This window comes from Tauraco erythrolophus, chromosome 2 (assembly GCF_009769465.1).
Source record: "Tauraco erythrolophus isolate bTauEry1 chromosome 2, bTauEry1.pri, whole genome shotgun sequence".
NCBI classification, from domain to species: domain Eukaryota; kingdom Metazoa; phylum Chordata; class Aves; order Musophagiformes; family Musophagidae; genus Tauraco; species Tauraco erythrolophus.
In genome coordinates, this window is record NC_141466.1 from 69,384,592 (window position 1) to 69,408,913 (window position 24,322).

General features: G+C 47.1%; 1 protein-coding gene across 1 annotated transcript in view; it reads right to left on the minus strand.

Moving 5' to 3' along the window:
* Positions 1-869: 869 nt before the first annotated feature.
* The window catches only part of BLK (BLK proto-oncogene, Src family tyrosine kinase), a 30,148-nt gene continuing 6,695 nt past the window's right edge, over positions 870-24,322 (minus strand). The window contains exons 3-12 of the mRNA XM_086624144.1: positions 22,674-22,767; positions 21,525-21,623; positions 20,176-20,279; positions 12,112-12,261; positions 11,460-11,612; positions 10,348-10,527; positions 9,682-9,758; positions 4,347-4,497; positions 1,739-1,870; positions 870-1,078 (exon numbers count right to left, since the gene is read on the minus strand). Of these exons, the coding sequence (XP_086480270.1) occupies positions 870-1,078; positions 1,739-1,870; positions 4,347-4,497; positions 9,682-9,758; positions 10,348-10,527; positions 11,460-11,612; positions 12,112-12,261; positions 20,176-20,279; positions 21,525-21,623; positions 22,674-22,767 (1,349 nt within the window). The remainder of the gene's footprint in view (positions 1,079-1,738; positions 1,871-4,346; positions 4,498-9,681; positions 9,759-10,347; positions 10,528-11,459; positions 11,613-12,111; positions 12,262-20,175; positions 20,280-21,524; positions 21,624-22,673; positions 22,768-24,322) is intronic.

The window sequence follows — 24,322 nt, forward strand, 5'->3', positions numbered from 1 at the left end:
TCTTTTTTTTTTTTATTCCCCCCTGCCTAGCTGGGTGGCAGGAGCCACCCAGATTTGCAGGGAAGGAGGGACACCTCGTGGCCAGACCACGAACATCTCTCCTGCCTCCGGGCTCCGAGGCCACCTATGCCTGCGATCGGTGGGGTGTACCCCGGGCATCCCCCCTTCCCGCCCCAGGTACCACCCCAGCATCACCCCTAGCTGCCCGGGGAGCCCCATGGCCTCTCCCCTTCTCCTCCATGGGCTGGGGGTGGACACGGAAAGCACAGGGGCTTGTTCTCACCCTGATGCCCAAATAAAGAAATGGGAAACGGTTGCATTCAGTTCTTTATTCTTGACTTGGGGCAGAGGGGTGGCACCACCTGGAGACATCACTCCAGAGCTTGGGGGCCTGGTGTGGCCGAAGGAGGTGCAGACAGGACATGTTCCCACCCCTACCCGTGGAGTGATGGGGGTTGTAGTATTGCCAGCAGTGGGGGGAGAGATTGTGCACCCTCCCTACCGCCACCCAGCCATGATCCCTTCTTCTTGGGGCTGCAGTTGCAGGGCTGAGGGGCTTTTCTTTCTCCGGATGTGTCACAAAGGAGTCTATTGTCCTTCACGGCACAGGCGGTGTCTGCGAAGTGAGTACAGACCTCCGAGGTGGGTGGGGAAGGAGCTGCGCCAGCTCTCATCCACCTCTTTAATCTCCATGATAACCACAGAGCTGGCAGCATCCACCTCCCTCATGGCCCTCCTCGTTCCCTGTCTCCAAATGCATTGTGGTGGCACACAGGAGAAAGGGAAAGGCCCGGATCGAGCCATCGCTGGGCTATGCAGGACGATGGCTTTCCTCCAGATGTGTCCCTAGCTGCTGGTGGGACCGTGTCTTACTGCTGAGGCTCCGGCTCATACTGCTTCTCCGTGGCAGTGTAAAAGTCCTCAAGGACTGACTGCAGGTACTCGAAGGTTGGGCGCTCCTCGGGCTTGTTTCGCCAGCATTTCAGAATGATGTTGTAGAGTTCGCCAGGGCACATGTCTGGGCAGGGCATGCGGTAGCCCCTCTCCAGGTTGCGAATCACTTCAGGGTTGGTCATTCCTGGAGGGAAACACAGCCCAAAGGAGTTGATCAGCATCCTGGGATGAAGCTCAGTGGTCCCCATAGCTCACATCCAGGCAAGGCTGGAGGGTCATGAGAGACCGCGATGCTGGACCATATCTGGGCACCATTCCTTCTTCAAGGTTACAGTTTCGCCCTCCATCCCTCTCTGCCTGCTCTCTATAGGTTTTGCTGATCACGGGTATAACTGAGGCTTATGGGAGCCTGGGAAATGAAACCCAGCATGAAGAGACAGGGGGGTGTGTTTGGGCACACGCGTGCACATTCTCATGTGTGTGTTTCCAAGTAGAAATGGAAATCTGCCCTCTTTCAGTTTAATGACTTTAAACTGAAAGAAGGCAGATTTAGACTAGATATAAGGAAGAAATTTTTCACTCAGAGTGTGGTCTGGTACTGGCACAGGTTGCCCAGAGAAGTTGTGGGTGCCCCATCCCTGGAAGTGTTCAAGGCCAGGTTGGATGAGGCTTTGGGCAACCTGGTCTAGTGGAAGATGTCCCTGCCCACGGCAGGAGGGTTGGAAGCAGATGATTTTTGAGGTCCCTTCCAACCGAAACCATTCTATGATTCTATGATTCTAAGTGTAAAGCAGCAATAGATGCTTTGAAGCTGGTGGACACTCATCCCGTATTCTCAGCATACCTGGGTAAGGGATCCTGCCATAGGTTATGATCTCTGTCAGGAGGATCCCAAAAGACCACACGTCAGATTTGATAGTGAAAACTCCAAAATTAATGGCTTCTGGTGCCGTCCATTTGATTGGGAATTTGGCACCTGTCAGGAGAAAGCAAAGAGAAATAGTAGGTGGAGGTACAGCATCTCCCTCTGCTCCCATGGGCACTGGTAATCAGTTCCCCAAAAACTGCATCAGGGATCTGTGGTGGGACTTGTTAATGGTACTGTGGAGTTACGGAGATAAGTCCAGAGGAAGTAATTGCCGCCTGTCTCCTAGTTCTATTAAAAGGTCATTTCTACCTGGCATCTCTTTGTCTGTCTTTGTTCTTTTTCCAGTGCAATCAAGGCTACTTATCTTAAAAGATTTTTTCACATATATACACATATAAACATCCATAGATGCTGATACACGGAGCCCCAACAAAGAAAAAACTTAATGCATCAGGTAACTGAGAATAAATATATTAAAAAAAAATCTAGGTAGACTATTTTACCAATGAAGTCAGAGGAATCTACAGTCTTACAAAGGCATCTCGTGTGTTTAGCAATGGGATCTCATGGGAATAGAGTCAGGAATAGTAGGATGCAATATTGGGAGCGAGCAGCACCTACCACAGCCCTTCGGCATCAAGCACCTCTCTTGAGGGACCCATCGCTCTTCAAGTAGCAACCTGCCATGGGGAATCAGTGGGTTTCCGTAGCCCAAACTATGTGTCTGTGCTATTCAGAGCCAATGCCTTGAGTAGCTTTATTTACAACGATGGCAGGATTTTATTCTGTATAAAATCACTCCCTGGAAAGGGGTCTGTTTTTAGCAGAAGTGCATAAACAATACAGAAAATATAAATTATCTGGTTCTGAAAGCTTCATACTTATATTAAGACCAAAAAGAAGTCCCATTTTATTTTCTCCACCAAGATCTTACTTCACATGTTGCAGGCAGCAATGATGGTAAGATTGCAATTTCATTTTAGCTAAGGCCAAAAAAACCCACCAAAACCCCAAAACACCCTGATTAGTAGAAACTCAATGTGTTGAAGACTGCAGAGGAAACCACATTTTTATTCGTATATATCCTTTCAGAATGGAAAGCCCAAATACAGTGTGTGAAATAAGTGTCTCTGTTCTTGCACAACACAGTTCTGACAAATAGACTGATGAGGCTCAGAAACGCAGTCTATGAAGTGAGAATTGTTCAAAGTAGATAGAGGGGCAGTTGTTATTTCAGATTAAAGCTAGCTGGAAAAATGCTGATAGGAACTGTTTTCCATTGGAAACATAGCTCCTTCGAGTATGTTAACAGAATTATGCTGACTTCACCAAAACTTCTCTTAAGGATAAAAACCGCCTTAAAAAATTGCAGCAATCTCACAGTACCACTTCATGACGTTTCATGAATTACATTTGTGAGCTTTTACTGCTTTGAAATGGTTTTACATGTTGAAATGGACACAATTTGTATCATAAAGTATTCTGGGAACAGCAATTTGAAAGAAAAGTTTTTTGAAAGAAAAAAAAATCTATTCAATTTCCTTTCCCCAGAGTATTCTTTATGGGGAATTTTAGTTTCATCCCAATTCTAGAGGCAAACAGATTTCGAAAACTTGAAAATCTTCTGGTAACTGCCACTTATGACAGACTTAATTGTTTTATTTCAATAATTTCTGCTCATTTCCCTGATGCTCTATAAAGTCTCTTTGTGATCTGAATGACACGATCTCATAATTGACCTCAAAGTACAGAGAAGAAGCTGCCACCAGAGGAAATTGTCTTAACCTTGTTGTCAAAGGGCTGTAGATGGATGAGTTGTCACCTCTCATGGCCATGCCCTCCTGTCCACCACCAGTTCAGACACTCAGGCCCAGCAAGAGGCTTGGCTTTGCAGGTGGAGTCATAAGGAGATATAACGCTAACACGGGAAATACTGGTTTTTGTATGTCTTTTTCTTTGTTTGGTTTGTTTTAAATGCTCAAGGTACTCTGTTCCCATGAGAAACACCTGCCAAGCTGCAAACCCTCTCCCATGTTTTGTAAGTCCTCCTTCTGTTATGGAAGGGACCCGATCTGTTCTGGGCTTGGTTTGCCCGAAACATCTGGAAACTTACATTAGGTCCAGATTCGTAGCTCCAGCTCCCCTCTGCAGCCCTGTGGTGTGTGGCGACCGAGTTACACTGCTATTTCCTTCCCTTCCAACTGACTCATTGTAAACATGTAGGCACAAGCAGCAGGTTTCATTAGTGGAGGTCAAATTTCTCCAGTAACACAACCTGAGATTCGGCAGGACTCCCTCAAACAGCGCCAAAAGACTTTTTTCCCATTTCCCTCTGCAAACCTCACTTGCTCTTTATCATCCCTAAGCGTTGTTGCCTCTCCTGGGACCCCATTTTTGACTCTCTTGCTTGCTCTGACTATTGCCTGGGTGCTGGCAACGGCAGCTCTGGTCTCATGCCATCGGCAGTGGTGCCCCTTGCCTGGTCCCAGCTCTTGGATGACCTGTATCTTGGCACATCTGCATGGCAGAAGGATTGGAGATAAGGGAAATGTGTTGGTGAGGCAATGCTGGGAACGATACCCACCTTCTTGTGCCAAGTATTCATTCTCAATGATCCTGGCTAGGCCAAAATCAGCAATTTTACAGCAGAGCGTCTCCGAGACGAGGATGTTGGCAGCTCTCAAGTCCCGGTGGATGGAGTTCATGCGCTCGATGTATGCCATTCCCTCTGCCACCTAGGAGATAAGGAAAAGTTCATCTTCATCAGTCACCTCCTCATGACAACAAGCTTGCCTGTCTGCATCTTACCCACTTTTAGAAAAGCACAGAATGTGTATAGGGTTGTTCATGTGCCTCCATGTGCATGGACATGCATACATGTTCCATGGATGGATGGATGGACAGATAGATCAATAGACAGACAGATGCATACATACATAAATAGATACTGGCCATGTACGTGTGCTAAGCCACTATCCATCACATTTCAGAAGTCATGGCAGTCTGGTGAAGTTCCCACTGACTGGAAAAGGGGAAACATAGCCCCCATCTTTAAAAAGGGGAAAAAGAAGACCCAGGGAATTACAGGCCAGTCAGTCTCACCTCTGTGCCCGGCAAGATCATGGAGCAGATCCTCCTGGCGACTATGCTAAGGCACACAGAAAATAAGGAAGTGATTGGTGACAGCCAACATGGCTTCACTAAGGGCAAGTCCTGCCTGACTAATTTGGTGGCCTTTTATAATGAGGTTACAGCATTGATGGAAAGGGGAAGAGCAACTGACATCATCTACCTGGACTTATCCAAAGCATTTGATACTGTCCCAAACGACATCCTTGTCTCTAAACTGGAAAGACATGGTCTTGATGGATGGACCGCTCGGTGGATAAGGAATTGGCTGGATGGTCACACTCAAAGAGTTGTGGTCAACGGAGGCCAGTGACGAGTGGTGTTCCTCAGGGGTCAGTACTGGGGCCAGTGCTATTTAACATCTTTGTTGGAGACATGGACAGTGGGATCGAGTGCACCCTCAGCAAGTTTGCAGATGACACCAAGTTGTGTGGTGTTGTGGACACGCTGGAGGGAAGGGATGCCATCCAGAGGCACCTCGACAGGCTGGAGAGGTGGGCCTGTGAGAACCTCATGAAGTTCAATAAGGCCAAGTGCAAGGTCCTGCATGTGGGTCAGGGCAATCCTAAGCACAAGTACAGGCTGGGCAGAGAATGGATTGAGAGCAGCCCTGAGGAAAAAGACTTGGGAGTGCTGGTGGATGAGAAACTCAACAGGAGCTGGCCATGTGCACTGGCAGCCCAGAAAGCCAATCGTATCCTTGGCTGTATCAAAAGAAGTGTGGCCAGCAGGTTGAGGGAAGTGATTCTGCCCCTCTGCTCTGCTCTCATGAGACCCCACCTGGAATACTGTGTTCAGCTCTGGAGTCCCCAACACAAGAAGGACATGGAGATGTTGGAGTGGGTCCAGAGGAGGGCCATGAAGATGATCCGCGGGCTGGAGCACCTCTGCTATGAAGACAGGCTGAGAGAGTTGGGGTTGTTCAGCCTGCAGAAGAGAAGGCTCCGGGGTGATCTTATTGCAGCCTTCCAGCACTTAAAGGGGGCCTACAAGAAAGCTGGAGAGGGACTTTTTACAAGGACGTGTAGTGATAGGACAAGGGGAAATGGATTTAAACTGAAAGAGGGGAGATTTCAACTAGATATAAGGAAAAAATTTTTCACTCAGAGGGTGGTGAGGCACTGGCACAGTTTACCCAGAGAAGTTGTGACTGCCCCATCCCTGGAAGTGTTCAAGGCCAGGTTGGATGGTGCTTTGGGCAACCTGGTGTAGTGGAGGGTTTCCCTGCCCATGTCAGGGGGGTTGCAACTAGATGATCTTTGAGGTCCCTTCCAACTCTAACCATTCTATGATTCTATGATTCTATGATTCTATATGTGCAGCTCTACCAGCAGGCACTGAGCCTCCAAAAGCTTTAAGCAGCCAAGTCAAGCAGAACAGAAGCATCACTCTCTGTTTTGCTCAGAAGTTACAGCTGTGAGTCGCGTCTGGATCAAGATGCAGAATGTTGAAGCAAACGTGAAGCCACATCACTAGATTCACAGTTTCTGCCACAAGACTCTCCCCTCTAGTTGGGATTTTAATCACAAACACTCCAGATTAAATATGTGAATTAAAAAAAGAAAAACCCTCCGAGAGCTCATCTGTCCCTCAGTCACAGCAGCAAGGTCCAGATCTAGGATAACTAGATGTTCTTCAGCAACCTACTCTGTTCTCCCTCACTGGTCTGCTTTGGGATGGGGAGGAGATCCCTGGAGATCCCTCCACAACAAAACCAAGATTGGTATTTTCTTTCCCTGTGCTGGATCCAGACTAGGACCCAGGACACAATACCGTTTCCCTCTGATACCCACAGGATGCATTAGAGCAGAAGACCCAGATATCCATAGAAACATGAATGGGATGAACAGCGTGTCCCTGGACAAATCTCTTGTCCTGGGCATGCGCTACCTTCTTCAACTATCTCCAAACATTACTTGTGGAGGTTCTTGCTCTCTAGATCATCTTTTACTCTTTAGATACTTGAGGCAGAAAGCAGCCCTGGGGAGGTGTCTGGTGAATGATGGCAATAATCTTTTATTTTTTATTTTATTATTATGAGTGCTGGGAGAGACAGAAAAAAAAGACTGCAAAGTTGCTCTATCAGTCCAGTCTCAGATTTGGGTTAGGCATTTATCGGGAGGGTAAGTGGATGCACACAACCACTGCTAGTAATGGTTAGTGCCTATTAAAGCTTTTATGTGCTTGTGGGTGAGGGCAGTGCAATTTTCCACTCCACATAGGTTCACATCAACATCTCGACTCACATGTGGTTTAAACAGGATACTAACACATACTTTCCAATGCTGCACTTCTAACCTGTGTCAACACTCCTTCAGCGCAAGTGCTGTTTGCTACAGTGGAAAATGGAAGAACTGACGTAATTTCCTGTCCTGATGTTAATGAGATAGTACCCGGCGATGGGCTTGTTCCAGCACAGCATGCTTTCGAGCATGTACCCCTGAGACTGACCACAGGATCAAGTGCATCGGCCCAGAGCTTGCTAATTTTAACTCCGAAGGATGCTATTGGATCCAAAATTGCGCTCAGGAAGGCTGGGTGCCTGTTGGGCTCTGATGTCATCCCAACACCGCAGATGAACAGATTGCAAAATAGCTCAAGAGACTGCCCTTTTCCTCCTTCCGGAGCTACCCAGTGAGTGTTTGAATCCCTGCCCTTGGGAGGTGATGCTGGGGTGGGAGGGGGAGCAATGAAAGCTGTCCTTCCGATTGGCACCCATGCCTTGAGGGATGGGCAAAATCCTTCTCACACCACATGCTACAGGTGGCTTCTGTGGGGTGTTACGTGGCTGGGGTGCGTGCGTTCGGTCTGTGTTCAACTACTCTGGCCCTGGAAGCAATGCACTGTGTAGGATGTTGCACACTGTGTGGAGAGGTGCCAGAAGGGTGTGCAGGGTGTGTTAGTGCTTCCAGGTGTCCATGGAGAGGTGACATCCACGTGCACCTGTTCAAACCCAGTGATGGTGCCCACCGTGGGGATTGTTTGACCATTGTAGTGGATGGGTTTGTGGCCAGCTCAGGCCACGTCACAGGATCACATTCAAAGCTTCGACTCTGAACTCAGAGAGGAGGTTTGGGTGCACAAGGTTACCCTGGAACTGGTCTATCCCAGGGGTTCCTGCAGCCAGTGTGTTGTCAGACCTATACCACTCCGGTGCCTGGGACAGACAAGACCATTGACCACTCCTCACCCACCTGCCTGGAAACATTTATTCAACATACTCAATGCAAATTGTAATGTTGTGTTAAATTAATGCGTGAGTACTCATAGCTTCTGGTGTCCCTGTCTCAGACCTGGGTATAATGTTGACTGATAGCTTTGCTATGGAGCTGTTTGGATCACTCCTTTGACTGTAGCTGACTGCAGATTGCACTGGCTATGGCGCTTTCCCCTTCCGTACAAATGCATCAAGCCAATTTCTGGGATAATGTTCCCACCAACTCAAGGGCTCTGTAATATAGGTGAATTTGGATCATTCTGCTTATCATCAGGAATTTAAAACACATCACAGGCTATACCTTTCAAGAGAAGGAATGAAAGAATGAAAATGGGAGGGTGGGAAATAGGGAGGTAGGGAGAGAAGGAGGGAAGGAAAGAAGAAATTAGGGAAAGATACTAAAGAAGGAGGCTGCAGTTGGCCCCATAACCTCTCACAGATAACAAAGATAAATCTGCAGATTCAGAAGATTTATCAGTAGTGAAGAGGGAAAGCACCAAAATGTGCTTTTCTGCAGCCTTCATAGAGGTGCAGAGGAAAATAAAAATGACAGATGGGGACACTGCTTTAAAGGATTTAAATATTTTCATCCTGGTTAAGGAAAGAAGGAAAATCTTTTACTATCACATAGCATTTGCTCAACTATTAAGATTCTCCAGTGTTTAGTACGTTATAAAATAAATCTGTATGATGGCTGGAATTAAGGGGTCAGCCTTTACACATCATTTGCTCAGGCTCACTTTGGCCCAGAGAGGACTAGTGATGTCATGCGTAAATCCCAGATCTGCACATCAAAATAACTGCATTCAGCTGTCACACTGATGCTTCATGGCTTTTCCCCACTATTTTCAAAATTCGCCTAACTCTCCTCTGGGTGAGCCAAATTCTGTCAACAGCTGGCTGGGACCAAAGTGAAGTGATTTTGCCCATCATATCCTTCACGTACAATTTGTTGCCAAGATGCTGCCACTCTGGTTGCAGTTTCCCTGACTTTGACCTGTTTGAGTTTAGATGCACTTCTGGACTAAAACGTCATGGTGCAGCTGCAACTATTAACATTTACAGCCTGGGGATGCTTAGAGGGAAACAATCTTACAAAAATTTGTTCTCATAAGGAGCAATATTCCCATATTTGAGGGTCAGAACATCCTTCATGCCTAATTATCAGAAGAGAAGGACTGCTGAAAGCCAGCGTATCTCTACATTGAAAGTCTCTTTGTTGAGCGTTTTCTTTCTTTCGGTAAAAAAGAGAAACAAACAAACTTATTTCCTGCTCAGCAAGTCAGAAGAAAAAAAACAACAACAAAACAAAACAAGCCCAAAACCCAAAAACCAAGCCCGAGTTCTCTAGCACTGCACCAGGTTCCACAGAGGCTGTCCTAAGGACAGCAGAGCCTTGCTGAGCTGACAAGTACATCAGCACGAGAGGATTGAGAGAGAAACCTTAAGAGAGCACACCAGGAGGTGCTGTTTTTCTCCATGAAATCAACAGACTTCAGCCTTGCCAGAGTTTCACTGAGGCAATAACAAATGATAGTCTTGAGTCTCTTTTTCCCAGAGGCTGCTCACTAACCTGAGCAGACATGTCAATCAGTTTGGGGAGATTCAGTTGGCTTCCTTCCTCTGTTTTCAAGTAATCCAGCAAACACCCTGCAAAAGAGGAGAGACTGCTGTAACTTCTGAATAAGTCTATACGTCTGCTTTCCCCAGTGATTCTCGGAATAAATGCAATGAATCTGCCTACATCCTAGAGAAAATCCAAGGAACCACAGTGGGTGTCCTTGGGACATCTTGGAAGCATCTTCCACTAAGAAAGCTTCCAAACGCAGCCTATTTCTCCCCTCTATTTTGCACAGACCTTTTGCAACCTGCTGGGCATTCTTCACTCAGAACCTTGTTGACAAGAGGGGCAAAAGAAAGGACAATTTCACTATGAGGGCAGCAAAAATCTGAAACGAATTTCCAGTAGGAACAGTGGAGATGCAAACTTTAAATATTCTTCAAATGGAGCACCACCATCTTGTGAAGTAGCTTTTGAAATACGAGACCACAAAAGGCAGGATTTCATCATCCAGAAAGTCCCTTCCAGTACTGGAAACGAATTTGTGGACCACTTAGTCTTGCTTACAGATTTGGCACAATGTCCTCCTCCCCACCTCCACTTATAATGGGAGTATCAGCCAGCTCATTGATCTGATTTTGCAGAAACTCAACAAAAAATCTCCATGAGGCTCTTTACCGTTGGCCATGTACTCTGTCACAATGTAGATTGGTTGCTTCGTGACTACTGCATATAGCCGGACCAGTTTGTTATGCTGGAGCCTCTTCATCAAGTTTGCCTCTGCCAAGAAGGCATCAGGATCCATGCTGCCCTCCTTCATGGTCTTCACAGCCACTTTGATGTTGTTCTTGTAATAGCCTGCAGAGAGATAATGATGCATTGAGGAATTTTGGCCTCTCTATGGGCTCTATCAGGCCATGCAATAAGGAGCAGAAGAACTTGTGGATCAGGGAGCAGAAAACCACAGCAACAGCTTTCAATCTCCCAGCAAGAAACAAATGGGAAGTCTCAGTGCCAGTGGACTCTGAGCAACTAGCAGGTATGAGAGGAGAAGGGAGAGACATGGCACAACTGTCAGTCCCTGTGTCTTCATCAGGGATCATCCATGCTCTGTGCTTGGTGGGCACTCATGCAATGAGCTCATACTCACGCAGTCCTCCCAGCCTCGCAAGACTCCTTCTAAGTGAAACCCCCAGGGCCTCTCACCAGTTGGGCTCTCAGATAATCCAAACACCATCAAAAAAGCCAGGACTCTGCAGTCAGGATGTCAACTCAGTCTGGACCTGTCCACAATCTCAATTGCCAAGACAACAAGCAACCATGAAGACGACAGCAAAGGAAGCTGAGCTCACCCCATTTCCTCTCCCACGAATTAGCAGTGGGCAGGAAGGCATAAGGGATTCAGATCTGAGTTATAAAGTGGAACAGAGAAGCAGAAAAAGTGGGATAGTGTCACCCAGCTACCCTACTGGGTATAACTTAACCTCTTACAACCGTGCCCAGGATTCCCCGGAAGAACAAGAGCATGCCTCAGGAGAGGAGTATACAGTTCGGTCAAGACTTCTTGCATGCATCCAGCCTATGGAACCGATTATGAACCACTGACGTGTGCAAACACAACCTGCCCAGTCCTTCCCAGGAATATGGTATCTACTTCTGCATGTGTACCCATAACTATGTGTCCATACTTTTGTATCCCCACATCCAGACTAGTCTTATCTTAGGGAAAGAGGGCTTTCCATCTCCTCTGTTTATATATTTCTCTCCTGGAATGGAGGAATTATACTCACCCATCCACACTTCCCCAAACTGCCCACTGCCAAGTTTCTTCACAAGCTTCAGAGACTCCCGTGGGATCTCCCATTCATCCTGTGCCCAGGGTCTCTGGGGAACCAGGGATATGCAAGGAGTTGCGAGCCGCTGGCACAGGCCATCCCCTTTTTCTATATGAAGATGAAGCATAGGACAGTTCATTGTGATGGCAGAACTAACCTCCTCTTCCATCTACATACGTCAGGAAAAAGTTAACCTGTGGGAAACCTCCATAACCACACAAACGATTCGGCCACAAGGATCAAGGCACCCAGAATGGACTCAATGAAAGGAAAAAGCCCAAAGAAAGCCATAGAGGAGCAAATTCTCCTGCCCAGCAATTCCAAACCCTGCTTACCAAGCATCCCTCCTGTATATCCCTTCAGCACTCATCTGATTCCTTTCTTGCTGGAACACACTCCCTGATTACAGGGCTGTGGGCAGAGCTCACCCTCGCAATGCCCCAGGATGACAAACAGGACATGGGTGCCCAAGTTCTGCTTGTAGAAGCACACCTGGCCCATGAGAGTGGAGAGAGTGGTGGTGGTGGCTAGGAAGCCTATCCTGCCTCTGTTCACAGGTCCACCTTCTGCTAGGAGACAAACCCATTAGAGAAGGCAAACAACTTACGGCTGTAATGATGGATTAGCTCTGGCAGGGTGGAGAAAGTTGTCCTGGGGGAGATGTAATACCCCCCACCATCTAGGGAGCGGATCCTGTAGTGTTTGATGATGTCCCCATGAGCAGAGTCACTGTCTCTCACGGACAAGGAATAGGCACCTGGAGAATGAGCAGAAGGAACAGTGAGGACAAGTAGCGCCCTACTCGGGGACCAGCTGACTCCTCTTTCCTCAGCTGCCTACAGCTGCAGACACCGCCCCAACACCTTGCTGATGCCTTCTCAGGGCAAGTCACACTAGGCTGCAAAGCTACAAACTTCCTTCTCTCCAAGTCAAGTGGAGAGGATAAAGTTTCATCAGAACTTAACTGGATCTGTTGAGGCTTCGTTGAGTGAGACCTGCCTACGTCGTGGCCAACAGCCCCAAGGAAGCAATGTGACAATCAATAGCACATCTCCAGCCAGAGCAATCAGGCGCTCCTTAGACAAGGATGGTCTAGCCACAGCTCCACATCTCCTTCCTGCGCTCTGCCAACCCCACCATCCCATCTGGATGAAACAAGCAACCACCAGCTTGTACAAACTTGGGACTGACAAGGAGTTGAACCATCCCACCAGCACCATCAGAATTGCAGTTAGTGAGAGAGATAAGATCAAGAGATGTCTGTCCCTTCTCAGCATTGCCCAAGGTCCCCATGTCTCTATTATCCCCTCTAACCCTGGTGATGAGGTCAATGGTTGAGCTGGGAGGTACAGAAGGAGATACAGAAGTGGGGTTCAGGAGAATTGGCATGTTCAGCCACAAACTTGTGACCGTGGCTAAACTACATCTAGATTCACATCTAGATTCAAGTGCCTTTTGACTTCAAGGAAGCTACTTAATGATCTACCATTCCAACCTGTTATTCTCTCCTTATAATGGATTTATAATCTAAACCATGAAGTTGTGGTTTTGCGCACAAAAACATCACTAGATGTTGCTACAGAGCAGCAACTTCCAGCCTATGTCAGTGCAAATTTTAATACAGCTTCGTAATGTGTTTTTTTTTTTCCTTTTGTCTGGATCATATTTCCAAAGTAAGTCGTCACAAGCCTGCTGGGCTGTGAAAAATCTAACACGTCATCTGGCTGATAGGCTGCCTTTTTCAATGTTTGAAAAGGCAAAGCTGTATACGTTAAAAAGTATGTGTCTGTCATGTAGGATCATAAGCAGAAGTGGCGTCTTCCACAGTGACTTTGAAACCCTAATCCTGCATGCGACAGGGAAGTTTACTAACATATAATGCTCACTGGCTGGTGTTTCTCCACTGCAGCACCAGCAGTTCCCTACACTGCGGCTGGAAACCACTTGCATTTTTTAGAAGTAACAAAAGAAAATAACCTCTGTGGATATTTGCTCTTTTGGAGTGATTACAAATCTACAAGCAGGATTTGTGAGAGCCTAAAATTTTTCCAGGTGCTAGGAGTTGTTCTTGGGGGGACTCCCTTTATGCAGAGAGCAGACTGTGAGGTATGGTGGCACACTGTTCATGGAAGATCCGCTGATTTAAATGCAGAGCCAGGGAACCTCAAGATTGGAAGTACAGCCTTGACTTGGTGGTCTCCTTCTCAACAGGGAATCATAGAATGGTTTGGGTTGGAAGGGACCTTAAAGATCATCTCGTTCCAACCCCCCTGCCATGGACAGGGACACTTTCCGCTACACCAGGTTGCTCAAAGCCTCATCCAACCTGTCTTTGAACACCTCCAGGCATGGGCCATCCACAACTTCTCTGGGCAACCTGTTCTGGTGCCTCACCATCCTCAGAGGAAAGAAGTTCTTCCTTAGATCTGATCGAAATCTCCTCTCTTTCAGTTTAAAGCCATTGCCCTGTGTCCTATCACTACACACGCTTGTCAAAAGCCCCTCTCCAGCTTTCCTGTAGGCCCTCTTCAGGTGCTGGAAGGTTGCTAGAAGGTGTTCCCGGGGTCTTCTCTTCTCCAGGCTCGACAACCCCTACTCTTTTAACCTGTCTTCATAGGAGAGGTGCTTCAGCCCTCGGATCATCTTCGTGGGCTCCTCTGGACTTGCTCCAACACATCCATGTCCTTATGTTGGGAGCCCCAGAGCTCAACACAGTACTGCAGAAGGGGACTCACAAGAGCAGAGTAGAGGGACAGAATCCTCTCCCTTGACCTGCTGCCCACACTGCTTTGGATGCAGCCCAGGATACGGCTAGCTTTCTGGGCTGCCAGCGCACATTGTCGGTTCCTGTTGAGCTTCTCATCAACCAACACCCCCAAGTCCTTCTCCTCAGGGCTGCTCTCAATCTATTCTCCACCCAGCCTGTATTTGTGCTTGAGATTACCACAATCCATGTGCAGGACCTTGCACTTGGCCTGTTGAACTTCATGAGTCATGAGTTTCGCACAGGCCCACCTCTCCAGCCTGCCAAGGTTCCTCTGGACACCATCTGAGATGTTCTTCTGAAAATCTTTCCTTCAACCATGAGTGTCAGGCAGAAGCCCTTTTGGCTCTATCAGTCCTGCAGCTGAACATCTGAGAAACAGTCCTGAAGCATCTTCGATAGAGCAACAGAAAACTCAAGGGAAGGGTAAAGGAATGAATCATTTTTGCAATTCATGTCTTAGTGACCAAAGGTCACTACACAGCTAAGGATGTCTTTCCCAGGGAGTGATCTTTGGTCCCTGATGGGTGCAGAGAGGTGTTGCTAGGGCTTGTGTGTGCAGTGCTCAACACAAGTCCTGCTAGAGTTGATCAACCACGTTCACACTTGCTAGCACTTGGCCTAGACGTCCTCTGGCTCCTCTGTGGTACCTGTGTGTCTCTAAGTTGCTAATAATAATAATAATAGTAAAAATCTTCATCATCACAATAACAACAATAATTGGTTTTGTTATACTAATAACAATTATTATTATTATTATTAACACCTATTATTGTTGTTGAGGATGATGGTGTTATTTTAATTTCAAAGTGATTGAAATAACGTGCAGGCCAGGCTGCAGCCCATCAGAGTTGGGCTTACATGGCACAGTTCCAAGGGGATGCTTTGCATTGCCTGGGACGTGACTTAGGGCATGCGTGGGATTTTTACAAGGTAAAGCCGACTAGAAGATGGAGCCAAACATGGTGTGAACCCAGCTGCACTGACGACAGACAGCTTTGCAGAAGGGAGCACAGGAATTAACGACTAACATGCGTGCAAGCTGGTGTCTGGGCGTTGAGAGTCAGCAGAGAAAAGGAGACCTGGTCTGTTTGTTAGTGTGATTACAACCAAAACGCCTGCTCTGCTGCAGGACCTCCTCTCCAGGCCCCACTGACCCATTAAACCCTCCTGCATCTTTCAAACCAGTGATGCACAGCACGCAGAGGTGACAGAGGCTCCGAGCACCCTCCAGGTTCATCTATCAGCTACCTACTACCAGCGTTAATACTCATCCTGTCATTAGAGCTAATGACTGTATTTCACCCCAAGTCAGAGTTTAGTTTGCTGGAGTGAGTGTGGTAGAGCTTTCCCTGTCATTCACTGTGTCCGATTACTGTTCCCTTGGGAGCTGCAGTGTAAAGGCAAAGCATTAGGGCTGAAAAGCTTCAATTTTCCCTTCTCCCAGTGGCAGCAGCAAATGAAAAATGTTGAGTGGAACCAGACAGATGGCAGAACTCCTAATCTCCCCCGATGATAGCCAGGATGGCCGAAGGGAGCTCTTGCTCCTCAGTCACAAGGGACATTCACCCGTCCTATGGTCCCACATCGCGTCCCAGCACAGAGCTGGGCTGACACACAGAGGTCGTGAGCACAACCAAATCTTGCCCTGGGCAGCTCAGGGTCTCAGATCCCCCTATTATGGGTCTGGGATCCCAAAATCACCCTACAAGGGCTCTCAGGTCCTTTCTCTTCAAAGGGTAGCAGGTTTTGTATGGGAAAGAGCAACAGAAGACGTAAAGGATGGGATTCAACTTCACATCATACCTAGGGCTGATTCAGTCACCTAAACATGGGTGTCTGGTACCACTTGAGATGCTCTAGGACATTTACATGGACTTGGCAAATATGGGGCAAACCCACATTTTCTAGTGGAACACCTAGAGATGATTCCAAGACTTTCAGGGTTTGACAACCAAATCAAGCCCCACAGGCTACAGCAGGAGCTCAGGCAACTACCACGTGTGATATCTACATTTTGATGCCTACATCTCAGACTGTGTCCCACTTTCACATTGCTCATGTGGCATCTCCTGTTCCTACAGGTCTCATCAGGCTCTTAATTCCTTCCCGATCGGAAACCCAGGAGCTCAGCCAGATACAGCGGCTGAGCTCCACGAGGTCCCTCCTGCCGGGAGCACAGACACAACAGTCTTGCCGTCAGCCAGGAGTTCGTGACTCGGCACAGCTGTGTGACTGCGTTCCCGCGGGTTTCAGAATGATTATTACTTTCGGGGAAGATTTGTTTATTTCCAGCAGCTTCGGCAAGGCTAGCTCTCCACTGATAATTTCACTGCTGGTCTGCTTCCCACACTTTCTTGACAAGGACACATCTTCCCTGGATGTTGAGTGTGCCTTTCATGGCCTCTGCAAAATGTTGGCTGAAAGTGAAGCCCCCAGGTTTGCAGATCTTCAGTATCTTTAACCATAAGCAAAACGAGACACCGATTAGGATGGGCTTGAATAGGTGCTGCTCTTAGGTAGGGTGCAGAATGTGTCCCACTGTGGCTGAGACAACCCAATATGTGACAACCACCCTCCAGTGTGTGCAGCTAAAGGAGCTACTGCCCTTAGCTTGACTCAGTACTCAGCCTCAAAGGTCAAATGTTGCTAATGATGTGCAAAATAAATGAAAATATACATAGTGGAGGAGGAAAATAGAAGAATCTGTGAGATTCGAAGGGAAGGGTTAATTCTATGGCATTGCTCTGGACATCTTGTGGTGGGTCAGAGGGTGCTTCACATTAGTGAACTCAGATTTGTGGCATATTTGGAGATGCAGGGCTTTCCCTTTCCCCTTCTTTTTAGAGGAGGCTGTGGTTAAGATGGATCAAATGGTATCACCATGGCCATTCAGACAGTCTAGAGCTCAGATTATTCAGGTAGAAGCTGATTGCATAGGATGATTCAGAGGATGAGGTGTTTGAAAGATTAACAGCCATATTTTAAGACAGAATACTAAATATCAGAAAAGGCACAGGTGAGACTCACATTTCAATGCAGAAGCTGATCTCTGACCATTTAGGACTAACATGGGACTTTCATGGAGTGAAACACATCACATCTGCTAATGCAGAATATCACACACCTCCAGCTAAGTCTGCTTCTATACAGCAAAGACAGAACATTAAAGATCAGGTCTAATCTGGCTATTTCTCCTTGAATCTCAGGACTCCATCACCTCTGTCCAACCTCTGTGCAAACTAGACCGACTCACACTCCAGAGAATTGCAAGGAATTATTTCCTCTTGAGTTGGCAGCTCATGGCCAGCAAAAGTAGGGTGAAATTGTCCTGAGCACGTGTAGGTAAAGGTCTGATCCCATTCATGTGTCGCATCTAGAGATGGCACAAAGACTAGGATCATGTGTGAACAGAGGGCCTCACTCCTTCCCAGGTCTTCAGACACAACACATGGGTGTCTGCTGGGCTCGGGCACGGCACGTGTGTTGCTCCCTACCTTTCCTGGGTGCAATGCATAGTCATCCCAGCTACCTCAATATCCCAGCAAACAAAGGGGAGAGTGGGAAGAGGATAAACGGAAGAGCAGCATGTGGTGACTAGTCCAAGCCTGATCATTTCAAAGGCATCACAAAGGCAGTGGGGAAACCAATATACAAGCAGGACAAGTTACTCATAATGGGAAATGCTTAAAAATATGTCTCTTAAATGTTTCCTGGCCTGAATGTTTCCTAAAAATTCTGAAAACTGCAAATCTGCATGGAGAACAGCCCTCCTACTTGGAATCAGCTCAGCAGGGATACATGGAGGTGAGCCCAGGCATGGGCAAGGGGGGGAAGTCAAAGCAGGCTGCTATAATGCTAACACAGTACCCCTGCTGGACGGCTGATGGAGAGAGCTACAGGAAGATGAGCATCTTATTGCCTCACTTAGCACACTAGATATGACACCAGTTCAAGACCAGCACTCCAGTTTGACTCCGTTTGTGTTGCGAGATCCTGCAGTGGAAGGTGGCTGAAATGATCAGATCTGCAACATGACTAAACCTCAGACTACAGCTATGAGTAAACTACACCACGCCAGAGCCTGCTTTCTAGCCCCGGGGTCACATCCACACCTTGAAACTATCTTAGCCTCTGAAACAGAGCGACTGCATTCAAACGGCTATTGGGAATGGTGCCTGGTTGGCACCAGGACAAAACGTGCACAGAGATTGTGTGGATGACCCAGCTGTCACATCCAGACTCTGGCACTATTCAATTTACTGGAAATGATGTAGCCGTGGAGGAAGAGATAGATATTGCCTTGGAGACCTCCCATGTGAATGGAGGAAAACAGAAACAAGAAAGGAAGAAGGAGAAGCTACTGTAGGCAAGAACTAGTTGTAAAATGGAGGATCCAGTTTATGGGTTCCCACTCTATCTGTTTGGCCAGGGCCTTGTAGAAGCATTTGGGAAGCAAGCTGAGGAAAAGAAGGTCCCATACTACATCAGCTCATAGAATCATAGAGTGGTTTGGGTTGGAAAGGGTCTTCAAGATCATCTAGTTCCAACTCCCTGCCATGGGCAGGGACACCTTCCGCTACTTCAGGTTGCACAAAGCCTCATCTAGCCTGGCCTTGAACACTTCCAGGGATGGGGCAGTCACAACTTCTCTGGGCAACGTGTTCTGGTGCCTTGCCAATCTCAGAGGGAAGAATTTCTTCCTTAGCTCTAATCTAAATCTCCCCTCTTTCATTTTAAAGCCATGATCCCTTGTCCTATCATTACATGCCCTTGTAAAAAGTCCCTCTCCAGCTTTCTTGTAGGTCCCCTTTAGGTACTGGAAGGCTGCTTGAAGGTGTCCCCAGAAACTTCTCTTCTCCAGGCTGAACAGCCCCAACTCTCTCAATGCCACAAGTCCCTACTGATCTATTAGGAAGACACAAGCCACCTTTTCCCATGTGGCAAGGAAAGACTCCTATATCCATTCCACAGGAAAGAAACCAAAGCAAGCTGGAAGATGGTTTCTTTCAAGACTGAAGTTCTTTTCTGAAGACTGTACAGAGCTTGTTCAGAGCACAACCATGGGACCACCATAAGCATCATTTCGTCCATGCTGTAAATAAACCTGCTGGACCAAAGAGTGTAAGAAGAGAAAAGTAGAAAAGAAACAATATGAAATTTCCATGCAATGACCTAAACTAGTTTCCAAGCTATCTACAAATTAACAGCACAGAATAGAGAAATTGCAATTACACAGTTAAGTATTATGGTCAATAACTATATACACTGCCGAAAAGAAGTGACCATAATACTCTATCCTTCCCATCCTCATTGGATCATGTCTTCAAAAGCCAGACATGTTCATAGGAAAGGAAAGTGGATGAAGTCTACCTTTTGTGCTCCATTCAGTCTCCTTCCAAAAGTCCTGCTTTACATCAATTCCTTCTGCTAGAGGCTATCAAGAAAAGCATGTTTCCTCTGGGAAAATGTTTCACCAAATGGCTTTTTCCAAAATTCTGCAAGCTTCTGCTGCAAGCAGGAGAAATGCTTCTTCAAGAGTGCGTAGAAGAATCTCAATTTGCCAATAGAGCAACATTTCCTCAGGGAGAAAAGGAAAAGAAACTCCCTACACATTGTTTTGGAAAGTCTTTTCTGCTTATCTCTGTTCCCGAATCTCTGCTGCAAACTATGGTGAGAAGAGTCGCCCTTACCACAGCCTGAACTACACATATAAATAACATTAAGAGCAAATTTCTGTCCTCCAAATCCCCAGTTCACTTCCTCAGCCCTGCTGAGCCTAACAATTGCTATTTTGCCCAGCGAGATCCAAGAAACACTGACACAGCTGAACTTTGCAGCTCAGGCCTGAAAGGTTGCCCAAGCCGTGGCAAAAACGAAGAGTTATCTTTGCTCTGTGGATCTCACCCTTGTTGGTTTCACTCTCTCGGACAAGGAAAGAGCCGACTTTGTTACCAGAAGACAATAGCAGCCGTTCAGCATCTTTTCTGCTCAGAGTTTTGAAATACCACCTGGGAGACAGAAAAGGCAAAATCATTGTTTGAAAAAGAAAAGCCCTAAAAAAAAGCAAATTCTTTCCAGTTAGATTGATTTTTATTTTTATTTTACCATTACACTCTGAAACTGTGAGCTATTTTTATCAGCAAATAGTTTTTTATCTGCTGGAAAGTGCCAGTAATAGTCAGTTTTCAGAAGATTAACAACAGATTTCGGTCTCTTTGGGCTTGTTTCAGCAATTCACACAGAGCAGAGTAGGTGGTATGTGCAATACCCCGTACAGGAGAGGTGCAGGCTCAGTTGGAGCATGGCCTCTGAGGCACGCAGGGGCCCACGGCTCACCTGGCAAGTGAGCAAGCCCCGAGCAGTGCCCAGGCAGGCTGTTTATAAAGCAGATACGTGGGCTGGAGGCTGAGCACAGTGTGCCCATAGCCATTTAAATGTACCTTTGGGATATAAAGATCATTTATGTCTCAACCACATTTCTGTACGCTGCTAAATATTTGCTTAATTCAATGATGGTTGTGTGCCTCCAAGAGGAGATTGCAAGAGGGACTGGTCATTTTTAGATAAATGCAAAGAGAAGTCGCGGGAGTAATTCCTTCTTCTGATTGTATTATAGGCATGATAAACCCTTTCGGCTCAGTCTTTCTTGCCATCTTCTTTGCAGGGAGCCAAACATGAAGGCTGCATCTGGGCTAAGGAAACAAACAGTGCCAGGCTGTGGGTCTGGGCACTGGCACTCAGTTGTCTGCCCAGCTAAATTGTTGGTGTAGTCCCTGGCACATCTGACACTGGCATCAACGCACCCTTCCTGAGTGACCCTCAGTCCCAGTTCGCATACGGATCCCCTCTTGGGGGCTGAGGAAGTTTAATAATATGTGCATGGGTTGACTGGCCCAGTGGGGCCAGAAAAAGGTCCCTGGCACTGCTAATTTACCAGTGCAAACATAACCTTTGTGTTATTTTGCCCAAATCCTCATTTTCCATGGTGGGTGCAATAATGGGACAGGAGTCATTGTCCACTTCCTCGCAGCAGCCTCATCCTCTCTGCTCTGCGCCTCCATGGTGATTAAAACTTCACCTGAACTTTTGCGCAGCGCTGCTGGGGATAATAGAAGACCTCTTGCCATCCAGTCCAGCACTAGCATCTTCCTGCTGTCAAGTAAAGCTGTTCCCATAGCTTGTTGAGAGACTGAGCTCTTTTGGAAAGGAAAGCCCGGCATCAGTGTTTGCCATTCATAAGCTTTCACACTTACTTTTCCTCTTCCAAAGTGTCTACTTTTGCGACGAAGTTGCTAGGGATGTAGCCTTTCCTCCCACTGCTGAGAGATTTTGCCAGCCACCAGTCCCCCTCTCTGCAAAACAAGTAGAAGAGAAAGCATGAGTGCCCAGAGGAGGTTTCATGACAAGGTAAGGCTGTGGGGATGGCATGGTTTCTGGGGTTTTAAGCACTGGAAATAGGCTAGCACTCCTTAATCTGCTGTACAGGTCTCTCTTGATTTCCTAGGACCACCATAAGGTTGAAGACTGATGGTCTCTCAGAGGCTTCTGGAGATCACAGTCTCTTTCCATGAATGCAGAGGAAGCATAGAGTGACCAGAAACCCAAACTTTGCTATGTGCCCCAGGTGAGAGGAAGGAAATCTGAGTCACCGTAGGTTTATTTCATCTCATGCATAAGGACATCAGAGTTCCTCCATTCTGCTCCTTTCTTCATCTGCCAGACACTGCACTGCTTTGCCTCCCACCACTGACTCAGCCACCAGACATAACCAAAAGCCATCTACACCCAGCAGTCCCCCCTACCCCATGGGTCCCAGCCCATGGCATCCGGGTAAGAAATGTCACCTGTGGAGGCCACGTCACAGAGAGGTCAAGGATGGAGCTGCTCTATAAGGACAAATGACCAGGGGACCCAAGCCCACCTCTGCCCTGTTATGGACTGGGCAGATGAACTGTCTGCTGCCTCTTCTCTCGTGAGTTTGAGAAGAAGGTGAAATGAAACCACGCACGCCTCTGGCTCAATTCTGTCCTTTCTTCTGACTACACCCAACCCACATCCTTTGCAGAAGCACGATCAGCACAAAATAAGAAGTAGGAGCTAGGTTATTGTTGTTATTTATGCTACTTCTGCTCCCATGCGCATCAGCAGTGAAGAAAGCCCCAGTAGTATCCAGGCAGTGACACTGCTCAACTCCAAAGTGTCTGTAACCCAAGGAAAGCATGGAATTGTCACCTTCTCCATCCTGCAGAGAGAAGAGAGTACCCAGAGCCACACTCTGGAGCAAATCTAAGACATAGGCTCAGCTCTGGTCAGGTGCAAATTGTTGTTTGATACCAAGGTTCCCCCATTTCCAGCCTCACCATGCTCATTGTTGAATCCCTCTCTGGCAGCAGATTACTTACTTGGAAAGGACTTGGAGTTTCTCTCCCTTGACCAGCTGCAGGTCACGGTCACTTGAGGCAGGAAAATCGTACAGTGCAATCACGACCAAGTTATCTGAAAGAAGAAGCAGCACCATTGAATCCTGTCGGTTCCCTGCTGAGCAGGGCGATGCAAACCTGGGTGTACAGTTGGACACATGGGGACTGTCACCCTCTTGCCCCCTAAAAGCCAAGCTTTCCACCAACCCAGCTTTCTTGCCAACCACAACCTCTGCTCGGAGACTAACGCTCATTCACCGAAGTGTTTCCTGTGTATGTGATTTTAAAGCACTCCAAACCCCCCTATCCACAAAACTCAGTGTGTCAACAAGAAAAAAGGGCTTGTGTGGAATAAGGAGGGTCATAAATAACCTGTCAGTGTTTGGCCTGAGTTTTACATGGCGGTAAATGAAAACTGCTGTAGCAATATTTCCCAGGGTGGCTCTGGGATTTGACTCAAAAAAAGGAGGCTTTCTTGATTGAAAAAGGTATAAAGTTGTCTCAGTTTCTGTTACTTGAGCCTATTGCTGGGATTTAACTCCCCCTTCAGATGCTCTCGACTCAGCCTGTATCTTGCCATCCCTTTTACACACCGTTCCTTGCAGATGTGCCACCACGTTTAAGTCACGCTGCTGCTTTCGACCCAGCACCTCTATAATGCCCGGCCACTCCACTCCGCCGATATTACCGCAGGAGCGGGGAGTGCTCCAGGATCTCCTTCACTCTCCCTGGCCCTCATGCACTTTTGATGCTCCAGACAGCAAAACCGGTGCTCTGTGTCTCCCATTTTGCTTGCAACCCACCTGGATCGAGGCTGTGAGCAAGTCTGCATCCCCAGCCCCTACCCTGGGGATTTTACCCTACCCCTATGTTGCTTTTACTCCAGCCACGTTGGTTGAGCCTGAATTTTGGCATGGCAAAATGAACTTTCACTCTCCGGTGCATACGAGCTGTGCTGTGCGTGGCAAAGCTCAAAGCTGCCTCCTGGTACGTGCGCTGCGAGGCTGCTCACCCACCCCGGGGCAGATCTCTGCGGGCTGGAGCTGAATTGCCACATTGGTACAGCCGGATTGTGCCGGTGCTGCTCTCAGAGAGGTCGTGCAACCCTCTGCATGTGCTCTGCAGGCTCGCAGCTACTGAAGCAGAAACGAGCAGCTATTTTGGGGCTGACTGAATTTTATAAAGAGGATTGGCACGTGCACACAAACACAAAAATCAAACCAAAACGCCATGGTGGAAAAGAAAAAGGAGAAAGAAAAAGTGAAAAAATAAAAAGGAAGAAGTGAAAAAAAAAAAGAAAAAAGAAAATAAAAATTAAAATGAAAAGGAAAAATCAAAAGGGAAGAAAGTAAAAAAAGGAAAAATAAAAAGGAAAAGGAAAATGGAAATGGAAAAAGGAAAAGGAAAAGAAGGAAAAGAAGAAGAAAAAGAAGAAAAAGAAAAAGAGGAAAAAGAAAATTAAAAAAAGCAAAAAGAAAAAAAATGCTGACCATTTGCTGTTGAAAGGTTTTAGCTTGTACACAGCCTAATTAATGCACTGAGAGCTACGGACGGTCTATAAATAGCATTTTTCAAAACAGACCGTCAAGCCACAGTCACCGTGTGACCTTTTCAAATAATGCCATCAGCAA